This window comes from Notamacropus eugenii, chromosome 1 (genome assembly GCF_028372415.1).
Source record: "Notamacropus eugenii isolate mMacEug1 chromosome 1, mMacEug1.pri_v2, whole genome shotgun sequence".
In the NCBI taxonomy this organism is placed as follows: Eukaryota; Metazoa; Chordata; class Mammalia; order Diprotodontia; family Macropodidae; genus Notamacropus; species Notamacropus eugenii.
This window is the reverse complement of record NC_092872.1, coordinates 592,378,044-592,405,913: the sequence shown is the minus strand read 5'-3', so window position 1 is coordinate 592,405,913 and position 27,870 is coordinate 592,378,044. Positions and strand designations below refer to the sequence as shown.

The following is a 27,870-nucleotide window of genomic DNA, read 5'->3' as shown; positions in this document are numbered from 1 at the left end:
TAAGGGCAAATTTAAGTTTTATCTGTAAAGTGTGATATTTCAAAAGTATAAACAAAAATGTTACCAATTTGATATTGCAGATATTTTGATTATAACATGCCTTTCTAGCAATAAGGGTATGTAATAATGCATCCATTATAGGTAAATAATAATATCCATGAAATGTGTCTACTCTAGTTATTGATTTTTCCTTAAAGCTTGTCAGATGTCACCTTTGGGGGGATTTTTTCCCTTGGCTTCTGTGGAAAGGGAAAACCTTAGGAAGAGAACCAGTTTCTTCATTTTAATTTCATATAGGAGAATGCAGTCTTTTAAGTTTTTTCCCCTGTTTCCTCTAGTTTAAAACGCATTCTTTAACTTTTCCTTTTGGGTTTTCAGTGGATAATCCATCCTGATGAACTGTATGTTGTTGAGTTGGGCTTTTAAATTTTTCCTTTTTTATTATGAACTTAATTTTTAATAAACAAACATTTCAGTATGCGAAGATGAAGAAGACAGAAGCTCGTATAAGAAATTAGAGACTTCTATAAAATGTTTTTTTAAGATATGCTTATATGTAACTTTAACTTTTTTCAGCTATTTTTCTTCCCTCTCTCCATTTTATTGATATCTTTTTATTTCACACTATCTTCATTTTTCAATATATCCCTACCCTTCATCCTTGTAATCTAGCCATTATTTAAATAAGGACAAAAAAGGTAGGAAAACAACCAGTTTAACAAAACTAATATGTCATCCTTGGCCCCACAACCTCTTCAAAGAAAGGAGAGAGGTGCCTTTCCCCCCCAGCACCCAACTATTCTCTGGGACGAAGTTTGATGGTTATAAGGACACAGCATTGAGTTTGAGTTTCGCCCCCCCCCCCCCCCCCAGCCTCCTTTCCATTTATGGTATTCTAGTCGTGTTTGTTTTCCTGGAAACTGTATGTTGTGTAGATGGTCTGGTGACCTCTTTGGGAGTCAGTATTTGGGTTTTGATCCCAATTCTGCGATTGAATGTTTGTATGACCTTGGACAGTTCATTTTTCTGCTTTTCTCTCTTTTCTGTCTTCCCTGGTATTCCCCCTGCTCTTCCCCAACCTCTTTCCTCATCTGGAAAATCAGAAGATCTAACAGAGATAATCTTTAAGGTCCTTTCCAGCTTTCAAGTTCTGTGATTCTATGAGTATTTCATGAGACCCTTCATTAGTCCTCTTTTCTTCAGCTCAGAAAATTAGCTGAGGAAGTGGGAGATGTGGAGTAACAAAGTACATTCTGCATTAATGCCTAAGTGCTTTACAATTCAGGAAAATACATCCCTGATTGCAGAGGTTGTTTGCACAGTGAGGAAAAATGAGAACATGAAGGCTTTGTCACTTCTCTCCCCTCTGAATGTTTAGAAAATCCCAGGATAGCTCTCATGGAATTGAGCCTTACTGATGAACACACATTTTGGATTTTTTTTTGTTTTGTTTTGCTTTGTGTTCCCCCATGGTGAAAAGTTTTTTTTTTTTTCCTAAACTTAGAGAATTCTAAAATATAGTCCATTTGTCACAAAAAAATCTTTTTAGATTTAACTTTTAAAAAGCTTTATCAGTACTTTTTGTTTTTCTGTTACATTTACACTCTTTCTTAACATCAGTGTCACTTCTTAATTATTTCCTCCTCCCAATAAAACCCTCCTTATACGTAAAAAAGTACAGTGAGGTAAACAAACTGACATTTTGATTCACCATCTACTATGTTTGACAAGAGTAAGCCTCCATCTCCTTTACCACCTTTCTATTGAGAAGTGGGAGGTATTTGATAACCAGACTTTTGGAATCTAGATCAGTCATTGCATTGATTTGAGCTTTGATATCTTCTAGTGTTTTCCATTACATCATTGTTGCCATTGAATTACACTGTTTTGTACAGTGCTACATGTTTCATTTGAGAGAACTGGCTTTTGTAAGTTTCCTATAGCATAGTGAAAGTTAGCTGGCTCATAGAAGTATTCACTTTTTAAAATTAATTTATTTTTCAGTGAACAAAAATAGATTCCCCTCCCCAATTGAAGGAGTGGAAAATCCATGTAAAATATGTGTAGTCAAGCAGAAAAAATTTCTGCATTGACTGTGTCCAAAACAATATGTCTCATTCTGTATTTTTGAGTCCATCACCCTGTATTTAGGAGGTCTTAACAGTATTCACCATCAGTCCTTAGGTAATCATGGTTGATCATATCAGAATTCTTGTAGCTTTCAAAGTTGTTTGTTCTTACAGTGGTTTAGTTGTTATATAAATTTTTCTCCTGGTTTTGTCACTTCACTCTGAATCAGTTCCTATAAGTCTCCCCAGATCTCCCTGAAACTATCCCCCTTATGCCACAATAGTCTTCCATTACAGGACTCTTCGCTTAACGAGCTAGTCAGTGTCTTGGAGAAAAATCATGAGAGGCTGAGTCAGGTATGGACCACTTTACATTTTCCAACCAAGCCCTTCATGTTTCACTGGAATTCTGTTTTGTTGTTATTGTTTTGTGGTGGGGGGAAGAAGAATTGGTTTTATTAGCCTAGGAGTTTCAAGCAGCTTGGCTTGTAATGACGCACTGAACTCTCCTTCTGATCCAAGATCATAATTGTCTTTCAGGCAGAATGCCGAACTGGCCAAGCTCAGGCAAGAGTGCAGTAAGCTCACAAAAGAAGTGGCTGAAAAGTCCGAGGCTGTGCAGCAGGAGGAACAGCAGAAGAAGAGTTTGGAGAGCAAAGCCACAACGTTAGAGAAACAGGTCCACCAGCTACAGGTGAGGCATGGGCCAGGTGCCTCCCATGGGTTGGTTTGGGGGCCCCTACTCAGCGAGTGGTGAGGAGCAATGTTGTGGCCTTTCTGCGCTTGGGACCACTGATTCTTTTTCCAGGAACCCTGTTGGAATTGATCCAGTCTGTTCACCCTGACTCAGCCCTTCTCCTTTGTGATGAATGAAGTGCACACAATGGCTGGAGGCATAGCTGGACAGTATTAAAAAATTAGCATATTAAATTAATTAATATTATTAAAATATTAGCATATTGGCCACCTCTTTTTAGGCATGGGACCCTGGACAATGCCTACTTAGGCCCAGATTCTCTTTGGGGACTAATTGGCTGTGGAGGCATGACTTCTTTTTTGAAGAACCTGGCTTATTTTCACCCACTTGAGTAAGCCCTATTTTTGTGGGGGCAGATTGCTTCAGAATACAGTCCTTTCCAGCTCAGAAGTATTTGACCATTTGACCATTCAGAAAAATGACAAGAATAATGCCAGTCACTTCCTCCTGAATTTGATATGATCTCATCCACATTAATTAGGATACTTCCCTTCTGAAGACTTGTATCTGAAAAGTAGAAGCCCCATATGCAACTTGGAGGTGGAAACAGATAATATTTAGAGTATTAACTCAGGTGTGGAGAAAACCTTTCTGATATGCCAGTTTTTTTGCTTGGGTTTTTAGACAAAATTAAATTGCTATCTGCAGTGCTTTTGGTCCTCTTTATGTGGGATCATCAAAGCATGAGTGACAGAAGGTGCTTACAGCAGCTAGGTGTATTTGGGAGAACTTACTTCTGGTATTCTGCTGCCTAATTAACTAGGTGACCTTGGGCAAGTCACTTAACCTCCTTGGGCTTATTTTTTCCTTATCTATTTTCCTTTTCCTTATCCTTATGTAAAATGAAAGGGTTTGACCAAGATTTCTTCTAGCTCTGACATTTTGTGAGCCTGCCTGGTGTATTTGAAGTTTTCCTTTTTCTAATTTTTTTTCCCTGAAGAGAAGAGTGTCATTTGTCATGGTTTTTTGTTCCTGGTAGTATGTGTTTCCTTCTTCCTAAATTTAAATCTGAGGTTGGGGTAGTTTACCCTTTGGGCATGACTCTGTCTTTAGTAGCTTAGGGTACTAATTTCAGGGATCATCCATTTGCCTACTTGAATGTAAAACTTTTGCTTTTCCTATTTGGAAACCATTTCCTTCCTCAATTAAAGCTTCCTGCTATGGAGACTTAAGTTTCCTGGGATCTGAGTAGATATGAGCTCTCCATGGCTGGAGTTTTTTTTACATTTTCAGCATCTCTAGTAATCTCATCATATTATATCTTCCTCCTTCCTGGCAAGAATACAGATCTCTGAGAGGGAAGGAGGCTGCCTCTGAAACCTGACTCTGTCTCTGACTGCCAGTACTGTGGAATCTATTGAGAAGAAAGCTTTTAGTCGATGAACTGAAGTTTTGGAAGCATGAGGATTTTTTTCAGTATCTGAGAGGCTTCTTGCATGCCTGTCTCACTGAATTATCTTACTATTATAAGGCATCTCATGGTCTAACAACATTTATATTTGAATCCATATCTCATCAAGGATTTATTAAGTGCCTCTTTATTCCAGGCACTGAGGATTCATAGACAAAAATTAAACAGTCCTTTACAGCCCCTATGTCCCTCTTTTTCCCAAAATGAAGACATTTGCCCCACTCCTTTAGGCTTCCTGTACTATTCTCAGTGCCTGGTCTTTCCTAGAGTGTAACTCATCAGTTGCACCTTCCAGGATTCTGGGATGAAGCTTGCCTGGGACTAGTGACTTGAGCTCACTGAAGGTAGAGAGGTATCCTTTTACAATCACCTTATCTCGTCTAAGCGAGAGAATGATTATCCTCTCACTCTTAAGAGATGTCCCAACATTTTTCTTTGGATTTTGAAAAAATACTCTTGTTTTTAATGTTGATTTGCTCACCGGACCAGATGTTCTATTTAAAGTTAGCGCTGAATGAGTAAAAAGGCTTGGCAGCAGCTCAGAACCTCAGTAATGAAAGAATCTGATTACATTAGACTCATTTTTTAAAAAATTCCTCAGTAGTTGTGCTCAGAATAGTTGCTTCTATCTGATGTTGCCTGGGAGCATATTGTTGGGAGAGAGGTTTTCCTTGTTCCCTTCCAGGTCATCTGATGAAGAGCAGAAAAATCAACTTGTTCAGGAATTCTCAGGAAAGTCACATCACCACGTTCCTTCCTCATTTATTCCTTTGGAATTTGAGTGAAACTGTTGCACTGTCATGTTTTTATTATGAAAAATGTTTTTCATTCTAAAGTTGCACACAAACTTCCACTGTGCAGAATACATTCAGGATATAGTTTTTAAAAAATCTCTGAGGATGGTTTTGCTTATTTCCAGCCCTGCTTTTAACTCCTTGTCATTCATTGTAGAGGTCAATGTCTATTCCTGTAGTTGTGAGTGGCATTCGATTGTTTTCTTTGTGCAAGTCAGCCTTTGTCCCCTGGAATCATTTTATATAGAAAGGGAATAGAGGCTGGATTTGAGCAATACTGATTAAAAGAAAGCCTGTCATTCCATTTTAGCTCAGAATGCCTTCTTAACAAGCAGTTACTCTTTTTTTTTTTTTAAAATGTGCCTGTGATTTTATTGGTGAGACAGCCTGGGGCCTCTCAGTTTTTTGTTTTTGAGAACTGGTATATTTAGAGTTTGTTCAAACAATTGCTTTGGCTTCTTTGCCTCCTGTACTCACTCCCCTTGGCTTATTGCAAAGTTCAAGATATTATTCCAGAGATATTTACTGAGGAAACCAAGGCTCCCAACACAATTTTTTTTAATGGATGAGGCTCCCAACGCAATTTGTTTTAATGGGTACTGGGGTAAGGTGAAAGAAAATCATATTGCATGCTTTCCAAAGTTTGGAAATTTAACTTCTCCTTCGCTTTTTTTTTCTGCCCTCCATCTTCCAGGTCTCTCAAAAAGAAAAAGAAGATGCCCTCCAGAAGAGACTAGATGAAGTGAGCGGAGAGCTTCGCAAATCCCAGTCCAGCTACAAAAATCTTTTGGCAGACTTGGAGAAAGCAAAGGGAGATCAGCAGAATATTGCTGGTTAGATAATTCTATCATCTCTCTCTCCTTATATGTTAGAAAACTGAGTAGCAAAGGCAAATCAAGCTCTGTACCATTTTCCTAAGAGCAGTGTTTCCTGCTTGTTTCCAATGCCATTCAATCTATTGCCCCCATAACTTTATTTGTAATGCACACCATGCTTCCTCCCTCCAGTTCCAGCCAACTCCTTCTATGATGTAAAACTTCCAACTGGCTTTGGGATATTTTATGACTGAGAAAAATTAATCTCTCGAGTTTAGGTGTGGTCTTGACTGTTCATAATGTTCCTATTGTTACTTCTTGGCCCTATCTCAAGTTGGGAGTGGGAAAGGATGGTTCCCTCTAAAGTCAAAGAATCATAGGACTGCCATCCCAAGTGGTGAAAAAGTTCAAAGTCAGTGAGAATAGAGGGGAAGGAACTGGACTTGAAGTAGAAGCCCTGGATTTGAATCATACCTCTGTCACCTGCTATCCCTATGACTTTAGGCAAATCCCTTCAGCTCTCTCAGCTTCTGTTTCATAGGATTATCTGTTTAGAGTGGGAGGGTACCTCAAAGGCCATCTAGTTCAACACCCTCATTTTTCAGCTGAGGACCAGGGAGATTAAATAACTTTCTATTATTCAATGAAATAACGTATTTGAAATACCCCACACCTACCCTTTAACCAGCTGCATGAACTCTGATAAGATGCCTTTGAATGAGAATTCTTTCCTGAGAAGGCACAGGAAATTGATGGGACCTAAGCACTCCATTTAAACTTGACTTCAGAAGATGAACTTTTCTCAGGTCACCACCTTGAGACATCCAGTAAACTAGTGCAGAGCTCACAAATGTACGGACTTGATGAGGTTCCCACTTTCCTGATGTGAACTCTTCACATCACCGCTCCCAAGGATTCGGTATAATTTCATCAGCTTGACCTCTGCTTTGTGTGAGTGGGTGAGGATAAGAGAGTAGTTATAAATTCAGAACATTTTAGTGGGTGCTGCGGTAAGACAAGAAAATCCTATTGCATGCTTTCCTAAGTTTGGGAATTCAACTTCAATATAAAGACTACAGGGGAAAGGAGAAATCATCGAAATAAAAAATAACTTGAACTTGGAAACATTTTCACTTTCTACAGAATAAACTCAGTCATATCATCCCAGTTTGGTTTTTCTTCTCATGTGAGTGTGAATTTACCAAAGTGAAATAAGTTCTCCTGTGCCATTCTTCCAAACCAAATCAATTGCCATCCTCATTTTATATTGTATGAGTAATGGTCTGAAGCTTTTCCCCCTTCCCTTATAATTATGAAAGATAATTCCATCTATTTTCAGGGAAAAATTCAGATTAATGTTCTTCCCTGTCTGCTTATTGGCTGTAGTTTTTTGAGCAGTCAATAATAAAATCATCATCCTTTTCTCATTAGGTAGCATAGTGTAGTGGATAAAGGAGAAAGTCTGGATTCAAGAAACCTTGCCTCAGATGCTTTTACTGTGTGATTCAGGACAAGTAATTCAACCTTTCTTGGCTTTAGTTTCCTCATTTTTAAATTAGGGATAATAATGGCTCCTGCCTGACAGAGTTCTCATGAGAATCAAATTAGATAAACTATGAAAAGCAGTATTTGTAAACCTTTAAAGACTATCTAACTGCAAGTAATTATTGTATTTAAACCTCCCTATTTAAAACCTAAGCGTTTTCACTCCTTTAACTTTAACTTTAAGAATGCAGAACAGGCAAGGTGTTACAGTAGCAGATACTATATAAATTCTGGAGAGAACAGATTGGGAGTCCTTTCTTGACTATCCGACTTAATTTTCTACCCTCCTCCCTTTTTTTTCTTCTGTAGAGCTGCGTAGCAAATTACAGTCCTCTGAAACAGAGGTGAAAAGCAAGTCTGAAGAGTTGAGTAAACTCAAAGGAAAGCTATCGGAGTCCAATACGGAAAATGCAAAGCTCACAGAAAGAATTCAATCCATCGAGGCTCTTTTGGAAGCTGGCCAGGCCAAGGAAGCCCAGGTGAGGACTCAGCATCCTTTCTGTCAAGTCGACCTCCATTCATGAAAATTCAGCAAGGACTTTGGGAACCTCCTGATCGTAGATGCTCTTTCCCACTTTGGGGTTCATCATTGACATGAATTGTAGAAACCAATCTAATTTCTGCTCTCTGAGCTAGGCCCATAATAAAGAGCGCGGTGGGGGGGAATAGATTTGAGTCTTTATTAAAAGCAAAGGAAAAAAAATCTGTGTTAATGTTAATGAGTATCCATTTTGTCTTTTCACTGTAGGCTAGCCAAGCAGAGGTGGATCAGTTGCAAGCAAGGTAAGACTGAAGAGTTGAATGGTTATATGCTATCCTTCACTGATATTTTTAGGCTTCAAGTAGGGTAATCTGAGTTGAGGTAAATTTGAAATGAGGAAGGCCTCAGATTTTCAGAGTAAGTCCATTTTTAGAGGCTCCTTTTCTGTCTTCTCTGCATTGACTATCATGCTGAGGATAAATATAGGCTAAGGCTACTATGAGGATGGTGATGGGTGGATACAATTGTTTCTTCTTTCTATATAGACTGTCATGTTAGGAACAGGATTTGTTGTTACTCATACATCCCCTGGGAGGGAGAGCAGGGTAACTTAAAATTGTGTGTGTATGTGGGGGGCAATGTGGACACACACATAGGAGTAAAGCTGTACAATACTGGGTACTTGGGAGAGTTGATGAAAATTTAGGGTTATTGCAAAACTTACTTCGAGAAAAAATGTTTCAGTGATGATTTGCTCACTGGTCTACACATTTGGTACTTGGGTTTAGCCAAAGCTTGCTGGAGTGCATGATTATTTGTTTTTGTTAAGGAGATGACTTTAGTCTGGCCCAAATCAGGTGTTTTTGGTATGATCAGACCCACGGTGCTGCATTCTTTCAATACTGCCTGTCCTGCCCAAAGCATCATTCATTTAGTGTTTGTTTGGTGTTGCTAAGGGCTGGGAATGACTACACAGTAGGGCCCCCCAAGTTAATGTAACCCCAGAGTTCTTGGGGCTCATTATCTCCAGAAGCACACTCACAGGAGGTTTGACTTGGCTGGGAGAGCAGAGAGCTCCCATAGCCATATAAGTCAGTAGTGGACATCGCATATTTTCTCCATCTGTATAACACAGATGTGTCCATCAAGATTCTCTTGCTCTGACCATGACCTCTAGATGAGTCACTATCCTTCCATCTTAAATGAAGCTCACTATGTGGCCAATTTCTCCTGGCAGCCAATGTCATGAGCTATCAAAAAAACTCCCCAGAAGGCAGTGCATCTCTAACAGGAAGACATGGGACCAATCGCTTTACATTTTCCTGTCCCAGTATGTCTTATTTCAAGACACTTGGGCAAATTAGTTGAGGGGCATTTTTTGGATACTGTTTTGTGTTCAGGTTGGAATTTTGGGGCACAATGAATGTTGCTATAGAAATTATTGTTGTTTTAAAGAAGATGGATAAGGATTTTTAGGGCCATTCAGATAGAGCTGGCACAAATTTTTATCTTCAAAAAATAATTTTCCTGAAACACTTGTTTTGAGATCATTTAGGTCTGCGATTATATTAACAAATCATTGCTTATTTAGAACCTTAGGGAAAGCAAGGAAGAAGACTGAAAAGTAATCTACATTTCCTTTTGGTTTGGTTTCTATCATATTTTGTCTTTGCTGAAGAACTTTTGAGTATATATTTGCAGCAGGCAGATTTTTGTATCCTCTTCATCTAATGATATAGAGCTGATGAGGAAGGAAAAAGTGTGTGGGAGTACTGCTAACTAAGTACAGGTGAATCTAGTGTAAATTTGTGGGATATATTAAAAATATTTTTAAAGGACTGATGATAGATTTTTATGGAAAAACAACTTTAAGTTCATGCTGCTACTGTTTTTAGGAAAGAAAGACATAGATATTGTAACTGCCAGGCTGTATTAACTATATAAATTGGTAATCAGAAGTTCAGTAGATACATACTTGTGTTTTCAGTTCCAATGTCTGTTCTCCTTAGGAAGAGATACGGCTTAAATCAAAACAGCAGCTAACATAGATATAAACCAATATCAGCATTTCGCTTATGTAGAGAATAAATGTTTTTCCTGCAACATTTTCAGTCTTATTCTATTATTTTGGTTAAAAATGTCAGTATTGGCCAATTCTAGACACCATATTATACATTATTGTGTAGTGAGCATTTGTGAATTACCTTTGTTCATTGCATATTTCAAAGGCTAAATTCAAGAGTTGTTATATTAGAGTATCTATCTGTGCTTGGTTCCTCAATGTCAAGTATGTAAGATTTGTGAAATTCAAATCCAAGTTATCAAGAGGCTTTTATTTGAGAACAGACTAATGGAAATTTTGAGTATAGGGAAAGTAAAGTCTGTGAGCATATGTGATTGAAGTCTACACAAGTATAAAGACAGGGATGGTTCATCTTTGGGTGTAGTCAACAAGTCTCAGAATACAAGAACCTTTATCACATGGAAGAGTTAAGTTTGGGATGATACATACATGATGAATTTTTAAGAGACACTAGAGGTGTTTGAGCTCCGTCCTGAACCATTTAAGACTGACATCATAGAAAACATCTATGTCCTTCTACCAAAGATCCTTTGTCAAAAATAGAAATTGAAATTTATGTCCATTTTTAGATTCTTCCTCACTCCCCTCCCCAACCCCCTAACTTACTGTGTAACTGAGGAAGTCACAACCTCTCTTAGCCTTTGTTTTCTTATCTGTAAAATGGGGGTAATAATAAAACCTACTGAGCAGAGTTGTTGAAAGGGTCAAATGAGATCATATATATGCAAAGCACATTGTAAACCATAAAGAACATCAGGCATTCTCATTTGAGTTGCTGCCCATTTGGAGAGTGGTCTACAGAGAAGTGACTGTTTTGGAAAAAAAGAAAATAATACTGTCTTATTCCCTTTAGGCTCAAAGAGCATGAAGCCCAAGTCACATCATTAGAAAAGGAAGCTACAGAGCTAAAGGAGGCCATCGAGCAGCAAAAACTAAAAAATAATGTAAGGGTCTACTCTGGAGGGAATTACAGGGTATGAGGGGTTGGGCTCAGGTGGCATGAGGTGAAGAGCCTGGACAAGTATTCCATACATATCTGCTCCTTGTTTTTTCAGAAATGCCCCCAACCAGCAGCCCCCAAGGGAGGAGATTTAACTCAAGGGAGTTATTTTAGCTTTTCTTGTGCATTAACCCTTACGGACTTCATGCCTCCCTAACCCTGTTCACCTTATGATTCCACCAGAATTGTTCTTCCTCTCATGTTCCTTTTCTCTTTTATGATGTAGCAGGGGGAGGTGAAGAAGAGTAGTCCTGGTTGTTAGTATCCCTTCTGGGTTTTTTCTCCACCTCATTTATCTTTAGTCCTAGTGGCAAGATTTACTGAGAATTTCTTATCAATGTCTTCATAAATCCTAGGTTCCAACCTTGGATTTATTTTTCCTTAAGAGTGTTTTGAGCCCTGATTAAAGAAGCCCTTAGGCCAGAGACAGCAGAGTGTGTGAGGTGAGCACCTACTGACAGTTTATAGTTCACTCATTAAGTATATATTCAGTGCTCACAAAGTCCCAACCACTGTTGGTCTCTGGACTTAAAAAGTCAAAAACAAAACTCTCTCTGCCCTTAAGAAACTTTCTTCTACTAGCGGAAACATGAACTCCAGGATTCCTTAACCTAAAAAATATATATTTTGGCAATTATAATTCACTACGATTGGTTCTCTTTTATAAACTTATGGTATTTTGTGCACTTTTAAAAAACATGATTCCAAGAAGGAGGACAAGAACAGAGCCTAATGCCTGATAAACACAAATGCCAAACGTATTCAAAGTAATTACAAAGTTACCCCGCAGTGAGGAGATGGTAATAATGGAGAAGGTCAGGAAAACCCCTTGTAACTAGATTGGAACTGAGCCTTGAAGGAAGGTCAGAGTTGGAAGATGTGGCCACAAGGAACCGGGTGACTTGTGCATGGCAGGGAAAACAGAAAGCAGGCATGTTCAGGAAAGCCCAGTGCGTGTTTGGGGAACGGAGCTTACAGCCTTGTGACTAGCAGTACCAGAAGAGACGTTGGGCAAAGAAGGGTGTTGCCGGATCTTGGAGGAGGGCCTTGAGAATCAGTCAGAAAATGTGGCGTTTACTTGATAGGCAGTAGAAGAGTGACCTGACCAGAACCATGTGGTACAAAGAGTAGAGGTGGGAAGAGCCAGGAGGCAGCTATTGAAATAGTCCAAGTGAGTGGGCTAGCACTGGGCTGGAGAGAGGCCCTGCTTCTTTGCCCCAACACAGCTCTGCTCTCCTGGTACCCTAACTGCATCCGTCTGTGCTGAACTTTCTTGGCATGGGGATGTTTAGAGCCACGCATTCATCTCCAGGATCTTTGTGTACGTAAGTCTGTGTCTTCAGAGAGAATGTGCCCCCAAATGCCCATTCGTTGCTAGAACGTAGCTGGAACTTGAAGCATTGTTAGACTAGAAGTCATTGGTTCTTTATGTTAGAACAAACAGCTTTATCACCTCCCTATGTCCCTGTCCTCTCTCACTCCACCCCTGCCCCTCACCAAGTGTCATTTAATGGCAGGCTCAAGCTATTAATTTATTGCAGGAGTTCTCAGCCCTATTTATGTCATGGACTCTGGCAGTTTGGTGAAAGCTATGAACTCTTCAGAATTATTTTTTTAATGCATAAAATAAAATGCATCTGCTTACAAATGCATTGCAATATAAGTGCAAAATACAGTTACCTGAATATTAAAAAACGGCATATGGGCCCCAGGTTATAAATTCTTGACATAGTACAATCTGTCATCATAATATGAAAATTTATATCTACAAGGAGAGGTGATGGAAAATCATGACAGTCATTTGAGAGGGGAGGAAAAAAATCCTTAAGCTACACTGTCTCATCCTTTTATTCCTTATACCAATATGTATTGACTATAAAAAGAATATTCTGTGTCCTGATGGCAGGCTTGGACTGTCCCTGTAATGTGTTAAGAGGCACGGTAACCATATGTTTAAGGGCTCCAACACAAGTTAAAAATGGATGGACCATAACAATGGGAAATTAGATACCCTGTCTCCTGGATGCTGCATTCCATTCCTGGGGGAAAGTAGCCTACCTAGTATCCTCTATGAGCTCATCTAGGGATCTGAAGTTGTACTTCCTGCATGTCATGGGGGTATGCCCATGGTATAAATGTGATGGAATGGCTACATTGGTCCTGACCATTGTTTCATCTCCTAGGACCTCCGAGAAAAAAACTGGAGAGCCATGGAAGCTTTGGCATCTGCTGAAAAAGGATGTGAGGAGAAACTGAGTTCTTTAACCAAAGCAAAGGTTAGATGAGTTTCATGTTCAGTTTCTGTCTACATTAATAATATCAAGTCTAGTTGAGCCAAATGCATTCAAAATATGTGAGATACATGCTGCCGTGGACTGGGGCTTGGAGCATCTGCTAAATTGAGTCTGTCTGAGATTATCAGAGAAATTGGTACATAAAATAGTTGAGTCTTCTTCTGTTCTCTTTTGAATGGGGAGAAAAGAGGCCTACTCTTAATTTTTCTGCCTTCCCCCGTACATGTTTATTAATGCAGGGCTCCAGTTAATTTCAGGTTCATTGGTGTGTTACAGCTAATGTTTTTAGCAAGTTATTTTGGCCCATTAAATTTACTTCCTTTGCTTACCCAAACATCCAGCAGATGCCTTTCTGTAGATTTTTTGAATTAGTCTTTTAAAAATAAGATACAAATGACTAGTGACACTTTAGGAGAAATAAAAACCAAGTCATTTCCAACCACATAGGCTTGAGTTTTATCATTTATTAATTAAACCTAATTTAATGGTATTTTCCTATAGTAACTGTTGACATACTTTTTTTGATCTTCCATTCACCAGGTCCAAGAAACTACTTTCAGAAATGAGAACTGAACTGTTGGCTTCAAATGCATTTGACTTTAAAATTTCTTGTTATCTTTTTTCCTGTGCTAAATGTTAAGGTAGTTAGGTGGCACCTGAAGTCAGGTAGACCTGAGTTAAAATTCAGCCTCAGATATTTCATAGCTATTTGTTACTTAATCTCTGTCTGCCTCAGTTTCCTCATCTGTAAAATGGAGATAATAATAATTCCCAGCTTTGTTATGATGATAAAATAAGATCATATTTATAAAGTGCTTTACAAACCTTAAAGTACCATATAAAAATGCTAGTTATTGTTGTTATTATTTTTATGTTAAAGTATTTTTCAAGAAAAAGATCTTGGGAAGATTGTTCAGAAGGTGTCTTTGTTTGCCTCAGAAAGTGAAACAGTGATTCTTAATGTCTTTTATTTTGAGCTAGAAGGGACCTTAGAGGTTATCAAATCCAAACCCCTCATTTTATAGATGAAGAATTGAGTGCCATTGATGAAGGGACTTGTCTAAGATCATACGACCAATAAGTGTCTAGGCTGGAATTTGTCCTCAGATCTTCGCAATTCCAAGTCTGGCATTTTATCTGCTAAACCCCATATGTGCTGCACCATGTTGCCATAAATCCAGGACTCTTACTGAAATACATAAAACTGCCTCAGAGGGCCTCCTATGTCTGTTTACAAACAGATCTGTGCTTCAGGCTCAGCATATGCCAGTTTTCAGTCCAACTCAAACATTTATCAAATTTATTTTAAGTACTAGGAACTGTGCTGGATTCTGGGGGTACGTACAAAGATAAAGAAACAGTTTTTGCCCTCAAGAAGTTTATCTTCTACTGGATATGTAGAAGTGTGTATACAAACCAATATGTCTGTCTACATCATGCTGCATAAATCTTTGAATGCGTCATTTAAATAGTATCCCTTCTGGGTGTATTGCAAATATTCTTATTAACCCTTTAACAAACCTTAGAATCCCAGGATGTTAGAACTAGAAAGGACCTAGGAGGTCATCTGGTCCAGAGGTGTCAATCAGATAGATGGCCTGCAACACCTCCACCAAACCATTTTAAAATGTAAATGGGAAATATTCAACAAAATAAATTTTAAAATACAGTAGAATATAGATAATGTTAAAATGTGATTTTCCAAGTTAATATTTCCCATAGGGATTGATAGGTACAGTATAGTGGTCCCTCTTTCTATTTGATTTTGACACTGCTGATCTAATCCATCCCCCTCATTTTATGGATGAAAAAATGAGGCTAGAGAAGTTGACATATTCAAGATTGCCTGATGAGTCAAGGTCCAGAGTAGGGACAGGCCTCTCTTGAGGCCTTCTGTTGAGAAGTTTAAAATGTATAGTCAGTCCTTGATTAAGTGTTTGCCAGTTATCAGTGTAAAGTTTTTGTTTTTCATGTCAAGTCAACATACAATCACATGTCTGTCCTGCTACAAAGCTAGTGTGTTGTGTACTTATGAAATAAAAGCTGATTTTGACATGCACCTGAGTAAAGCCATTGCAAGCATCATGAAGAGTTGAAACATCTGGGGTTTGGAGTTACTCCTGTCACTTCTCTTTCCACGAGTGTTTCTGTTGTAATTGTACAGGCACACATTGGCTCATATGGAGCCGCATTTAGAACCTCAGGTGTTTTCTGAACCTTGTCCTCTTCATTCATTCTTTTCACCTCAAGTATCAAGGATGTATTCTCTATGACAAAGTTTTGAGCAAAAAACCCATTAATGTAGACACTACATGCTCTCTTTGAGCCACGTTTTCTGCTTTCACCTCTAAACTCAGCCTTACTCTTTCTCTTTCAGGAAGAAGTAGAGAAGCAGTTCAACCTCACCCAGACAAAAACAAAAGAAACTCTCCTCTCCCTCTTCCCAGACATCTCGATAGCCACACAACAGGTATAGGCCTCACGAGGCTGGAGTTAGGGAGACCTGGGTCAGATCTGCGTTGACTTTACTTCTGACCTTCAGTTTTCTCATGTATAAAATGGGGATGGTAATATCTAGCATTTTCTGCACAGGAGGTTATAGGGTTCCCATGACAATCATGTATACAGAGTGATTTGCCAGCTCCAAAACACTATATCAAAGCCAGCTGTTATCATTGTTAATTATTATTATTGCCTAAAGAGAAGAGAGGCGGTTTGACTCCCGTGGTGACACTCTTGCCCAGCTCAAAATGAAAGGGAATCCCCAAACTTATTTCTTTGATGGTTTGTTTCAGAGTTATGATGAGTGGCTACAGGAGTTCAAAGAGAAGGGCACAGAAGCTATAAAGCAGAAAGCACCTGCTGAAGTATCTTTGGTAAGAAGGTCCTAGAAATACAGACCCTGGGCATAGCATCCTTATTGTCAGAATAGAGCTTATGGACTCCTTTCGTTTTGTTTTTTTAATTTGGGGATTGGGGGTGGTTTTTGTTTGTTTTTTAGTCAGCAGTTTGTATTTTGTGGCTAACATGCAATCAATTCTTCTTGGGTTCTTTCAGGACTTAACCTCCAAGTTAAAAGAAGCTGAGGAAGCCCAAAGCACTTTACAGTCAGAATGTGACCAGTACCGAACCATCCTCGCAGAAACAGTAGGTTTGATATCTTTAGCAGTTCAAGGATTTTGTCTTTGTAGGTCCTTCCACTGGTACACAGTTGATGACTTAAGGAAATGATCTCTGAGAGTTGCTAGGGCTTGCAAATTCATCATCCTGTGGGCAGTCTGAGGATAGGCCTCTCCTGACTGTGGTCCTTGGACCTCACACATTACCTGTCACCGTACTTGAAGCCTTTCCTACTTGGGATAGGGTCTCCCAAGTTTGTATTCCACAGGCATATCCTTTCAGAACACCAGATCATCTTCCCACCATGATGGAGGGATCAGAATAGGATTTTGGTGCCAAATTATGCATGTATGCTGTAGTCACATGGGAGTTCTTTATGTCTGCAATTTCTCAAAGTATTTGCATTTCATCTGTGATTCTGCAGAGGATTCCCCAGGAAGGTGCCTAAGTTCTAGAAGGGGGAAAGAGATGGAGGTTCAGGAACAGCACTTCACAGGATATTCTAAATGGGGTATACATGAAGTCCCATTTCCTTGATGAGACATTTAGCATAGCAGAAGGGGAAGATAGCGCATCCTAGTGCCAACTGTATGACATGACAAGTCATATATGTATCCTCTTTGAGTCTTTGCTTCATTTTTCAAAATGACGGTGTTGAACTAGATAACCTTTCAAATCTCTTCTGAGTCTAAGTCACCAAAAGGGCAGGCATAAAGATTTTACAAAATATTGGCAGTCAGGGTGAGGAAGGAAGACTTTGAGGTACCAGATCTCTAAGCATTTAGCAGAGGAGGTCTTCAAAGGGGAAACAGAGCATACATGTGGCCAGTCCACTTTTTTCTCCTTTGAAACTGTAGAAGTCATCTTCTGGACAAGGAAATGATCTCTGTTTTGTTTGATATCCCTTCTGCCAGCTTGTCTCCATGTTCTACATTCTGAGAGGACATAACAAATCACAACAATTCTTCAGGTTCTAATTATATCATAGAGCTCAAATCCAGTGATCAAATTTTGTATTTCAACCAAAATGTGTGGCCTACCTTAAAATTAGGAGGCAGAATTAGATAAAAACAAAATCCTCATACCAAAAAAAAAAAAAAAAAAAGAATTTAGATTCTACCTCTGGAATTTCTCATAATTCCTGTAGCCCTGTGGTCTATGAGGTAAATGGAGGAGAATGGGTATGGGGGGGGAATGGGTAAGTGAGGAGAATGGGTATGGGGGGGAATGGGTAAGTGAGGAGAATGGGTATGGGGGGGGATGGGTAAGTGAGGAGAATGGGTATGGGGGGGAATGGGTAAGTGAGGAGAATGGGTATGGGGGGGAAATGGGTAAGTGAGGAGAATGGGTATGGGGGGGGAAATGGGTAAGTGAGGAGAATGGGTATGGGGGGGGAAATGGGTAAGTGAGAAGAATGGGTATGGGGGGGAATGGGTAAGTGAGGAGAATGGGTATGGGAGGGGAAATGGGGAAGTGAGGGGAAGTGAAAACCAGGAGAACGTTGTCTGCAGTAACGGCAATGTTGTTCAAAAAGTTACTGTGAATGACTGTACTATTTTGAGTAACGTGATCATTTAGATCAACTACAAAGGACTTGGGAAGGAAGATGCTATCCACCTCCAGAGAAAGAGCACATATATCTGCATTAATGATTGGCCTTCTCTAATGTGGGATTGGGAGGAAGGGAGGATGATAACTCAGAACTCACAATATAACCCAAAAAGCAAAGAAAAAGTTTTGAAGAAGAAAGGGGAAGTGACTGCCATCTTACAGCTTTATACTTCCTGCCTTCCTTTGTGCTCCCAGTTTTCTGCACGCATAGTCAGTACTTAATAAATACTTATTGGCCGATCCTAGTGACATTAGAATGATCAGATAGGATTTTTGTTCTTGCATAGTTTGTTTTCTTGAACCACTGAAACATCTTATTATCCCCTCTGTGGTCAATCTCTTAGGAAGGCATGTTGAAAGACCTCCAGAAGAGCGTGGAGGAAGAGGAGCGGGTATGGAAAGCCAAGCTCTTAGTATCAGAAGAAGAACTACAGAAGGTAAGCACTACCTTTGGCGCTCAGGCCACTTTGCTATCATTCCGCCCTTCCTTCCTTTCTCTTTCCTGCACCTGGGATAGGAAATTGGGGAAAGATAGATTGGGAAAAGGGAAAATTGGGGAGCTGAACTTGGAGTGAGGGGTCCTTAAATCTGCCCTACAAGAATCAGTCTTCCAGAGGGGACATCCAAGTCAGAGCAAGAACAATTCTCAACGTTTCTTCCTGCATTCCTGAGACAGTATTGGTCTTGTTTCATAGTCACAAATCAAAGTGAAACATCTCGAAGAAACCATGGAGAAGTTAAAAGGAGACCTACAGAACACAGCTCAGGTAAGAGGTTTCTTCGCTTTGGTGAAGAAGAATTTCTAATCTTAACAGACCCCAGATCTTCACAGTGAAAGCCTGGAAAAAGGGTGTTCGTGGGTTGGTTGCAGGATGTCAGCCGTCTTCATAGATAGGTTATAAAAGCAACCATCTACCCACCAACCATTTTTTTGTTTTTATTTCTATTGTTTTAGAGGTAGTTGGATTTTCTTTAATCAACCCATAAATTTTGTCATCCTTTCCTGTTTTTCAGTGTCAGAAAGGTGCTGACACAGCCCTTATAAATCTGGCTTCTCTACATATCTCTATGCTGACAGAACTTTCTCCAGGGTCTCTAACCAACCATGTTATCATATGGACCGTGTTTGTATTTTTGTCTTTATTTCTCTTTACTTTTCCGCAGTGTTTGGCATGGTAGAACACCTCTTTTCTCCTCCACCTTCCATGACACTCCTCCCACGGCTCTCATCCTGCCTCACTAATAGTGCCTTCTTTTGTCTTTCTGCTGGCTCATCTCTTCTGCTCAGGTTCTGCCTAAGACCCTCTCTTCTTTTCTCTCTATACTCTCCCTTGGTGATCTTATCTGCTCCCATGGCTTCAGTTGTCACCTCTGTGCAGGTAACCTCCAAATCTGTATCTGTGCTTCTAATACCTTCCCACAAGTCCAGACCCATATTATCAGCAGCCTGCTGACTGTCCCTCTGAATGCCTCACCAGCACCTCCAGTACCACATATCTAAAACTTCCCTTCTCTACCTGTTCCTCCTCCCAATTTCTCCCTCCATTTCTGTGCATGGCATAGCTTTGTCTCCCAGATTCATGAATCTAATTGGTTCCTGAGTTCCCTCTTACTGACCTTTCCTCTCCACTTTCACTCAGGCCTTCATGTCTTCTCACCAAACTGATAAAGCCTCTCACCTGGCTTTCTGCCTTTGGTCTATACTGTCTCTAGTCTACCTTCCCTACTACTGCCCACGTAATTTCCCTAGTGAGACTACTCTGACTCTTCTACCCAGGTACTCCCTCCTCACTACTTACACTGCCACTGTTCTAGGTCAGGCCCTCATCACCTCTCACCTAAAGTATTGCAAGGGCCTTTTAAGTGGTTTCTCCCTATTCCAGTGTATCCTGTACACTAAAATGGTGATGTGATCATATTATGCTCCTGTAAAATTCTAGTGGCTCCTTGTGAACTCTGGGCTCCACTAATAAACCCCTCAGTCCGGCATGGAAAACCTGTCACTACCTGGCCTCAGCCTTTCCAACTTTATTCCATAGGATTCCCCTTTGTGCATTCTGTGGACCAGCTAGATTGCCCTCCATGCAGTGTTCTAGGGCCTTCTGTGATTAGGCTCACTATTAATCCAGTCTTATCTCATATGACTCATCTTCACATATTCTAGTTCTCAACTCATACTCATCCTGCCCTTTCCTGTCTCTATGCTTTTGTCATGCTTCCCCAAATCCTGAACGAGACTCCTCCTTTCCACCTGCTCCCGGCCCATGTCTGGTTCCTGAAGTCCCTGTCTTCTTTGAAGGGCCCACTCAGATATCACCTCTGCCTTAACACCCCCACTACCCTCCTAGATGTGAGGGATTTCTCACATTTCTCATAGCACTGCTCTTGAATCTCTCCTTTGTACTTATCTTGCCCTCCTTTGTATAGTAGTTTTTTGGGTACCTTCATACTCTTCTTTAGATTATAAACTCTTTGAAAGCAGGGCCTGTGTGGTAGCCAATTTTACACCCCAGCGATCAGCACTGCACTTGAAGGCATTTATGTTTGCTGAATTTGTTTAATTGAATCAAATAACTGAGGAGAGCTTCAAGAAACTAGAGAATTAGGGTGCTGGTGGGTGATACTTTCTTTTACACCTGACTTGATTTCTCCCAAGCCAAAAGCAATGGGTTTTTTTTGTTTGTCTTTATTTGTTTTTTGGAATTTCCCCCCCTAATTCCAGTAATGCCATGACAGTCCATGGAGTTCTTCTTGGTTATCCTTAAGTTCAACAATTCCCATTCACCTAAGGCTGGTGTGATTTAATGCCACCGTGACATCCCGGGTTGTTGTCTCACTTGTGTAATGATGTGTGTTTGTGTCAAGGTCAAAGAATATGTGACTCTCTTGGAGGCACGGCTAGAAGAGCACATGTCAATATCCAGTGCAGAATGTCAGAAGTATGCAAAAGAAGTGGAGTCGGTAAGGAGTAGTGCCCTCAGCAGGCTCTGGGTCTGCACTGAGCCCTCTCTCCCCCATCCTTCTTGCACAAATGTTAGCAGGGTGCTAGAAGGGAGGCTTTTGCTCACAAGTTTAAGGTCCCAGCTAAGTTTCCGTCAGTATTGACTGGGCTGACTTTCTTTTCAAGGGCAGCTTGGCCATCTGGGACAATGAGGAAGTAATCGTTCATCTCTGTATTTGTCAAAATATGGAGTCCCATTGCTTGAAATTTCTCTGAGTTGAAGGTCTTTCCTTCCTGGAGACTAGGAGAGAATCAGAATAGTCCTGTTTGGGGGATGAGAGGTACTGACCCATCTTGTCTACCATACAGTGCTAGAGCTGCTGCTTTAGTTCCAAGCCACTGGGTCACTTCCCATCCCACTGGATGACTTTTGGGAAGGAGGGACAGACCCCAGAATGTGCTGATTGATGACTGATTTAAGGCTGTTTTTTTTTTCATAATTATAAGGCAGAAAAGGAAAACTTGGAATTTCTGATTGGACTTGAATCTTAAATTCTAGTCATGCATGGGAGCTGCCTTATAATCTTTCATCAAAGACTTGGAAAGCATTATAGCTTCCTTTCCATCTCTTAAAAGTGAGACCTTAGATTCAAAGAATCTAGTAAACTCATTTCCCTTGAGTTGTCCCTACTAATACCTTATTTTTCTAGTTGGTATTTAGATATTGTGCCTATTGGCTCATACTCAACTGTTTTGTTTTGTTTTCTCTCTTCTCTGCCCCTATTAACTCTTCCTCTTCCTTGTTTTATAAACAAAGTTGAGGGACCTTTTAGCAGAAGTCCAAGAGCAGGCAGATGCAACGAACAGAGAAGCACAGAAGAAAAGCCAGGAGCTCTCACTGGTAACTAAGCTTTGGTAGCAATAGATGGGGAGAAAGTGTGTGAAAGAAGACATGTTGAGTTTGCATTAAAAAGTGCTAACTTTTTTTAATCCCACTTGATAGATATGAAAGGCCAGAACTGAGCTTTAATGTATAGATGCAATTTCTTCCAGTGTCAGTGTGAAGGAATTTTAATTTGAGGATTTGGGCTCTTCTGTCTCTCCCTTGTCCACAGTCATTTGCCCTGCTCTTAAATGAACTTAGGTTTCTCACATTCTCCTATACAGAAGCACTAGTGCTCTGAAACCATATAGATTCAGGCATCCCCTTGGGACTGAAGTGGTAAATGCCTTTCTCTACCCTGGGTCCAGCTCTAGAGTTTGACTGACTGGGCTTTGATATCCCATGGTGGAATTAGTAGGGCTTAACTTGTTTAAAGTTATTGACTTAAACAGAGCAATAACATTGAGATTTCATTGGATGCCCCATTTTGAGTTAGTGGAAAGAACACCAGATCAGGAATTAGGAGAGACATTGCCACTAATTCGTAGAGGGCACCAAGACCTCTATTTCATCATCTATAAAATGAGGAGACTAAACTTGATCCCTGAGGTCTCCTCCAGTTTGAAAATGTTGTGATTCTAAGTCATACTTTTTATAAATTTCACCTTAATCCTCATGGTCTTTGTCAGATTTTGGAGGGGAGGGTTCATGGTAAATTTGAAATGTAAAAATTTACTCCTCTTTTGAGGAAAGAATTCCAGAGTCTTTCCATTGTGTGAATTGTGCTAAATAGGTTCTGGGGAGACCAGACTTTACACTGTCCTTGGGCCTTGGAGTCAGTCTGTGAATAATCAAAATGGCCATGGAGTCCCCAACAGTGTGATAAAACCCTATTCCTTCCTAATCACCAACCAGAACCAGGATAGCCCCAAAGTATGTAGCTTATACGTCCGGGAAAAATATCTTGGGTCCATAACATTCATATAATTTTGGAAAGGGTTCCCTATTCTTTGCTCATGGAGGGGGTCTTATGTACCACAGAACATGTGCTCTAATTTTGAATATGTTGGAATGGGTTTTTGGTTTTACTTTTAGGAAGAAATCAGTTATTCTTCTGTATCAGCATGTTTTAAAATATCATATCAGTTAACTGTGAATTCTATGCCTCACCAGTTTCAATAAGCCTATAGACTCATTAGGGCATGACTACACCCTAAGCATAGTCATCTTAGGGCAGTTGTTTCCCCAGTCCCCACTCCCACCCCATTAAGTGGTTTTATACCTTAGATTATCCTAGATGGTGGTGCTCTCATTCATTTAGGCATCCATTTATTTATTCATTCACTCATTTAGCCATCCATTTATTTTAAGAGCTCTTACCTCAGGTCTCTGTGTACCACATTCACCTACCTGAGGCCTGTCTTGCCAACTGCATCAGACAGTCAAGGAAGTACATGGCTATAGCGACTGTATATGAGTGTGTGTGCATATGAGGGGTGTATTTGAGAAAAACTCATCCATTCTTATTTCAGGTCAGGCAGCAGTTGAGTGAAATGAAGAACTATGTACAAGATGGTGAAGTTGTTGGGTCAAAGGCTTACCTAACTGAGCAGGAACCTATCGAGGTTAGGGTGGTGAGACTGATCCCCTGATTACCCATCTCTAACCCTGCTATGCTCATCTTCCCTCTTCTCACCCTCTTCTCCCCTTTCTTCCTGCCTCCTGACTGTGCTCTGACTCCATTTGCTAGTGATAACTGCATGAACTTGGTGTGTTGTGTTTTAGCCCTGTGTGTCAGACTGTTTTTTCTGTATTTGCTTTTACATGGGTTAGATGAGATCAACTCTTGAAGCTTTTCCAGATTATTTACTCATTCTCAGTTTCACTCAAATACATCAAAGAGTTGGTATGGTTTGTTTAGTGTTAGGTTCTCTGGGATGGTTGGGAAATGAGGGAAAGAAGGGGAAGACAGTCTCTCAGTGGGTGTTGTCAACACTTGTTTGGGGTTGGAGGTACGGGAGGGGGACCTCACATGGAAATAAATAGAAGCTTAATCTTTGTGAAAGGTCACCTAGTACAACTAAAAGTTTTGATTCTTGACTTGGCCTTGAGCCACCTGACTTCTGGAATTCAGTGTCCTTATCTATAAAATGGATGGAATTGTACTTGGGAGACCTGTTTCACAGGGTAGTTTCAAGACAAGTACTTTGAAAAGTACTGTATAAACAAGCTGTTATTATATGTTAGAATTAATGAGGGCACAAAGCAGTTGAAATAGAGCAAAGAGGCTTTTGTTCCAAGTATGTCACTAAATAGAAGTGGTGGTGGTGGTGGTTCTGGTGGGGAGGTCTCTCTTTGTCTCTTTATCTTTCTCTGTCTTTGAGTTCTTGTAATATAATTTATGTAAGGGGAAAAATGGTGTTTCTTATCCTTTAGCTCTGAAGTCTGAAGCTAAGTAAATCTATCTCAAAGGAGCCTAACCTGAGGCAAACAATTAATCAACATTTATTAAGTGCCTACTGTGTTCCAGACACTGCTCTAAGTGCTAGGGATACAGAAGACAAGCCCTGCCCTCAGGGCTTACAATCTTTTCATACAATTGTAAGAGAAAAAAACCCTGCCCAGCCTTCACCTGAAGCTGACCTAGAACCAAGAGAGACATAAATTAAATTGATGGCTCTCTGCTCTGATGCTGTGCAGTTTTATTCATACAGATGAAAAGATGCTTACAGTGAGCAAAGGTTGTGTGGTCGTCTCTTACCTTCCCCCAGTCGCCCAAAGTGTTTCTCTGTCCTGTTGGAGCATGCCCACCATTATGCTTCTGGACTTCCTCCCTGCCTATCCATTACTGCTTCTGTGCCCCCAACACTTGGGTTCAGCCCAAGGTAAATCTGATGGTAAAATCTTTTCCTCAGGCTAGTGAAGGGGAAATCACCCCGTTGCCTGACTTAAATCTATTGTTCCCCAGACAAGTGTAAGTGGAGGGCAAGATCTGTCTAGAGAGCTGGGATCATAGTATGACTTCATTGTCTTCTGACAGATTCCAATTGCATGTGTGTTTGTGTGTTTCCGTGTAGCTGAAGACACAACTGGAGCAGACAGAAACCCTCCTAGAGAGGGAAGAGATCCAGCGGCAGAAGCTTATAGCTGAATTTGAGGAGGTAAATTCTTTAATCTGGGTGCTGTGGGCCTGAAAAGGATTGGGTAGATGAGAAGTGAGAAGTTGTATTAGTCCTCAGATGTCATAATCCTGTCCCCACTTTCTGTCTGATCCTATACTGTCCTTCACACCTTTCCCATCCTTAATAGGACACCCTTCACCTTGATAAGAACAGGGAGAATTGGGTGAAATTTTGTAACATTAGGTGAGAATTTTGATCCATTTGATAGCTTACGGAAGAAATCTAAGGATGAGGTTAGTGGAGCAAGCTAGAAGTATGGTGGTTGGATCTGAACCTGCTGAGGTTGTATAGAGGGAGGCAAGGCAGAAACATCAGGGCGATGAGCTAGAATTCTTGCCGACCTCTTGAGGTGCCCTAGTTTGAGCAGATGAATCAGTGAGTGTCCTGACCCACATTAAGGTGGCAGTGCTGTGCTGCTTAGCCTTTGAACTTGGTGGCTAAGCTCAGATGATTCAGTGATGCAGGCCTGTAAGTGTTAGAGATGTCAAGAGTGAGCCTCCTTCCTCTATTGATAGATTACCTCTGAGTAGCTCAGGAGTTCTGAACCCTGGGGTTTTGAACTTTGTTTTAAAAATCTTTTGAAGAATGCATTTCAGTACAATTGTTTTCCTTTGTAAGCCAGCCTTTGTATTTTATTTTGTACGTTTAAAAGGTTATTCTGAGAACGGTCCCACAGGCTTCACCAGATGACCAGAGGGATCCATGACACCAAAAACGTTAAGAACCCCAGGTGTAGGTGGTTTCATGGATTTCGGGGGCCATAAAAAGACCTCACCTGATGGCACACCTTTTTGCAAATAAGCCCTTCCAAACTTTGCTAAGGCTGATTCTGGGGCAACAGGCATACAATCTGTCACCATACTAGAATGGAAGCCCTCCTTGCTTTCATAGGACCTGCCAGATCATAGCCTTTGAGACCACAGGGACATATCTATGCCAGAAGAACACAGCAGAGACCAAGTTGAGTTGAAGGCTGACTTGATGTGAATTTCAAACAATAACAACCTAACAAGTTGTCCCCTGAAATTTGCAGTAGCCTAATCTTTGTCTTCGTCCTCAAATAGAGTCTGTCTGAAGCCAATGCTTGAAGAATCCCAGCAAAACAAATCCAGCACTCTGGGGAAGGCAGGATGCTTGTGTGGCTTTCAGGCCCAGTTTCCCTGGCTCATTTTAAGACTCAGCTCAAATTTCACCCTCTCTAGGAGGTTTTTCCTGGTCCCTGCCAGCTGCTAGCACCTTCTTCTTTCAGATTGCCTTCACGTATTCTGTGCATGTCTAGTATGTGTCTTGGTATTTACACGCTGTCTCCCCCATTGCAATGTATGCTTCTTAATGAATGCTTGTTGACTAATGAGATGAATATTACAGGTGAGGGGGGCAGTTATGCGCAGAAACACAGAAATGCCTGTCCGTAGGAACTCAGTAACCACCTTTATTTGGCGCTCAGTCAGTGCTTGTGGGTGGCCTTTGAGGCAGCACAGCTGGATTTGGGGTCATGGCTCTGCCATTTAGGGGACGGACAGCAGTGACCATAACTGCCAATCTCTTGACCTCAGTGCCCTGAGATTATAATCTATCAAAGGGTAAAAAGATTTCCAGGGTCTGCCTGCCTGCGTTGTTGCAAAGAAAGAAAGCCCTTTGTCAGTGTTCCACAAGTCTGAATTGCCATCGTTATCATAAGTGCCAGATAATGACTGATTGTTGGCATCAGAATTTGATGCCTATGCTCTTAGGGCCCTTTCTTGGACCTTTCACATTTCCTCACCTGGTTATCTTTGATTTTGACTGTTTGGATGTTCTAGATGGAATATCTAACCTGGCCCATCTTTCTTCTTGATTTCCCTGAAACTCTCTAACAAGGCCCAGAATTCAGTGTGTAACTTACAAGCAGAACTGGAGAAGCTTCGAGCGTCCACCAATATAGAGTCTTCAGAAATGGAGGAAGCTGTTGAGCTGAAGGTAAATGTCTTAACTCCTCCTTTAGCCCTACTCTACCAGAGGTCTGGGGACAGTGCCATCCCAGGGGATGGTCTGGCTGAGGTTGTTGGTAGGTAGAGACGCTTTGGGGAAGTAGAGAAGGATAGAAAGTTCATTGGCACCATTCTCCTTAACATCTCCCAGTCATTTACTTAACCATTTTAGCCCCTAGGCTCTGCAGAGGAACAGGGAGAGTCAGGAGAACCAATTTTTATCCCTTAACTAGTTCCCTTAAACCTCTGACTTTGTCAAAAGGTACAAATTGTGAGAACACTGAGGTTTATATATCAGTGTCCATATTTTTGTTTCTATCATAAGTTAATGCTTTAGGACAACAGTGGGAAAAAGGACTGGACTTGGGATTTCATTACAGTAGAGTCATCTCAGACAAGGAAATTCTCTCTACTCATGCAGGCTGGCTCCTTTAATGCAATTTATAGCCTTAGAGCAGGGGTTATGAATATGAGATCTGTGAACTTAAAAAAATTTTATTTGATAACCATTTCAGTATAATTAGTTTTCTTTGTAACCCTAAGTATTTTATTTTTTACTTCATTTTAAGAAACATTTTCAAAATTGCATTTTAGTATAATTGATTTCCTTTGTAATCCTGTCTTTTATTTTGTGCATTTAGAACATTATTCTGAAAGGGCATCCACAGGTCTATGACACAGAAACATTTATTACATTGTTTTGAGAAGGGGTCCATAGGCTTTACAAGGCTGCCAAAAGGATCCATACAGGAAACCCTGTTAGAGGGTAGTGGAGGAGGTGGCAGGGAAGGGAAGGTGTCATATGGCCAGCATGGTCAGAAGCAGGATCAAGCCCAACTTCCTGATTCAGAGCCCTTCTCTTTCCCCACTGGGCCACAGAACCTCTGTAGATTACATAGGATATTTAATAAAAT

General features: G+C 40.5%; 1 protein-coding gene across 4 annotated transcripts in view; it reads left to right on the top strand.

Annotated features, from left to right (window-relative positions):
- The window catches only part of RRBP1 (ribosome binding protein 1), a 115,711-nt gene that overhangs the window by 86,001 nt on the left and 1,840 nt on the right, over positions 1-27,870 (top strand). For 3 of the 4 annotated variants that reach the window (XM_072634518.1, XM_072634516.1, XM_072634519.1), the window contains exons 7-22: positions 2,610-2,763; positions 5,726-5,864; positions 7,701-7,870; positions 8,140-8,174; positions 10,809-10,899; positions 13,139-13,231; positions 15,627-15,719; positions 16,045-16,125; positions 16,307-16,396; positions 18,325-18,417; positions 18,676-18,747; positions 20,846-20,941; positions 21,739-21,822; positions 23,337-23,438; positions 24,882-24,965; positions 26,847-26,945. In XM_072634518.1, the coding sequence (XP_072490619.1) occupies positions 2,610-2,763; positions 5,726-5,864; positions 7,701-7,870; positions 8,140-8,174; positions 10,809-10,899; positions 13,139-13,231; positions 15,627-15,719; positions 16,045-16,125; positions 16,307-16,396; positions 18,325-18,417; positions 18,676-18,747; positions 20,846-20,941; positions 21,739-21,822; positions 23,337-23,438; positions 24,882-24,965; positions 26,847-26,945 (1,576 nt within the window). The remainder of the gene's footprint in view (positions 1-2,609; positions 2,764-5,725; positions 5,865-7,700; positions 7,871-8,139; positions 8,175-10,808; positions 10,900-13,138; positions 13,232-15,626; positions 15,720-16,044; positions 16,126-16,306; positions 16,397-18,324; positions 18,418-18,675; positions 18,748-20,845; positions 20,942-21,738; positions 21,823-23,336; positions 23,439-24,881; positions 24,966-26,846; positions 26,946-27,870) is intronic. The other variant, XM_072634517.1, reaches the window with a different exon arrangement.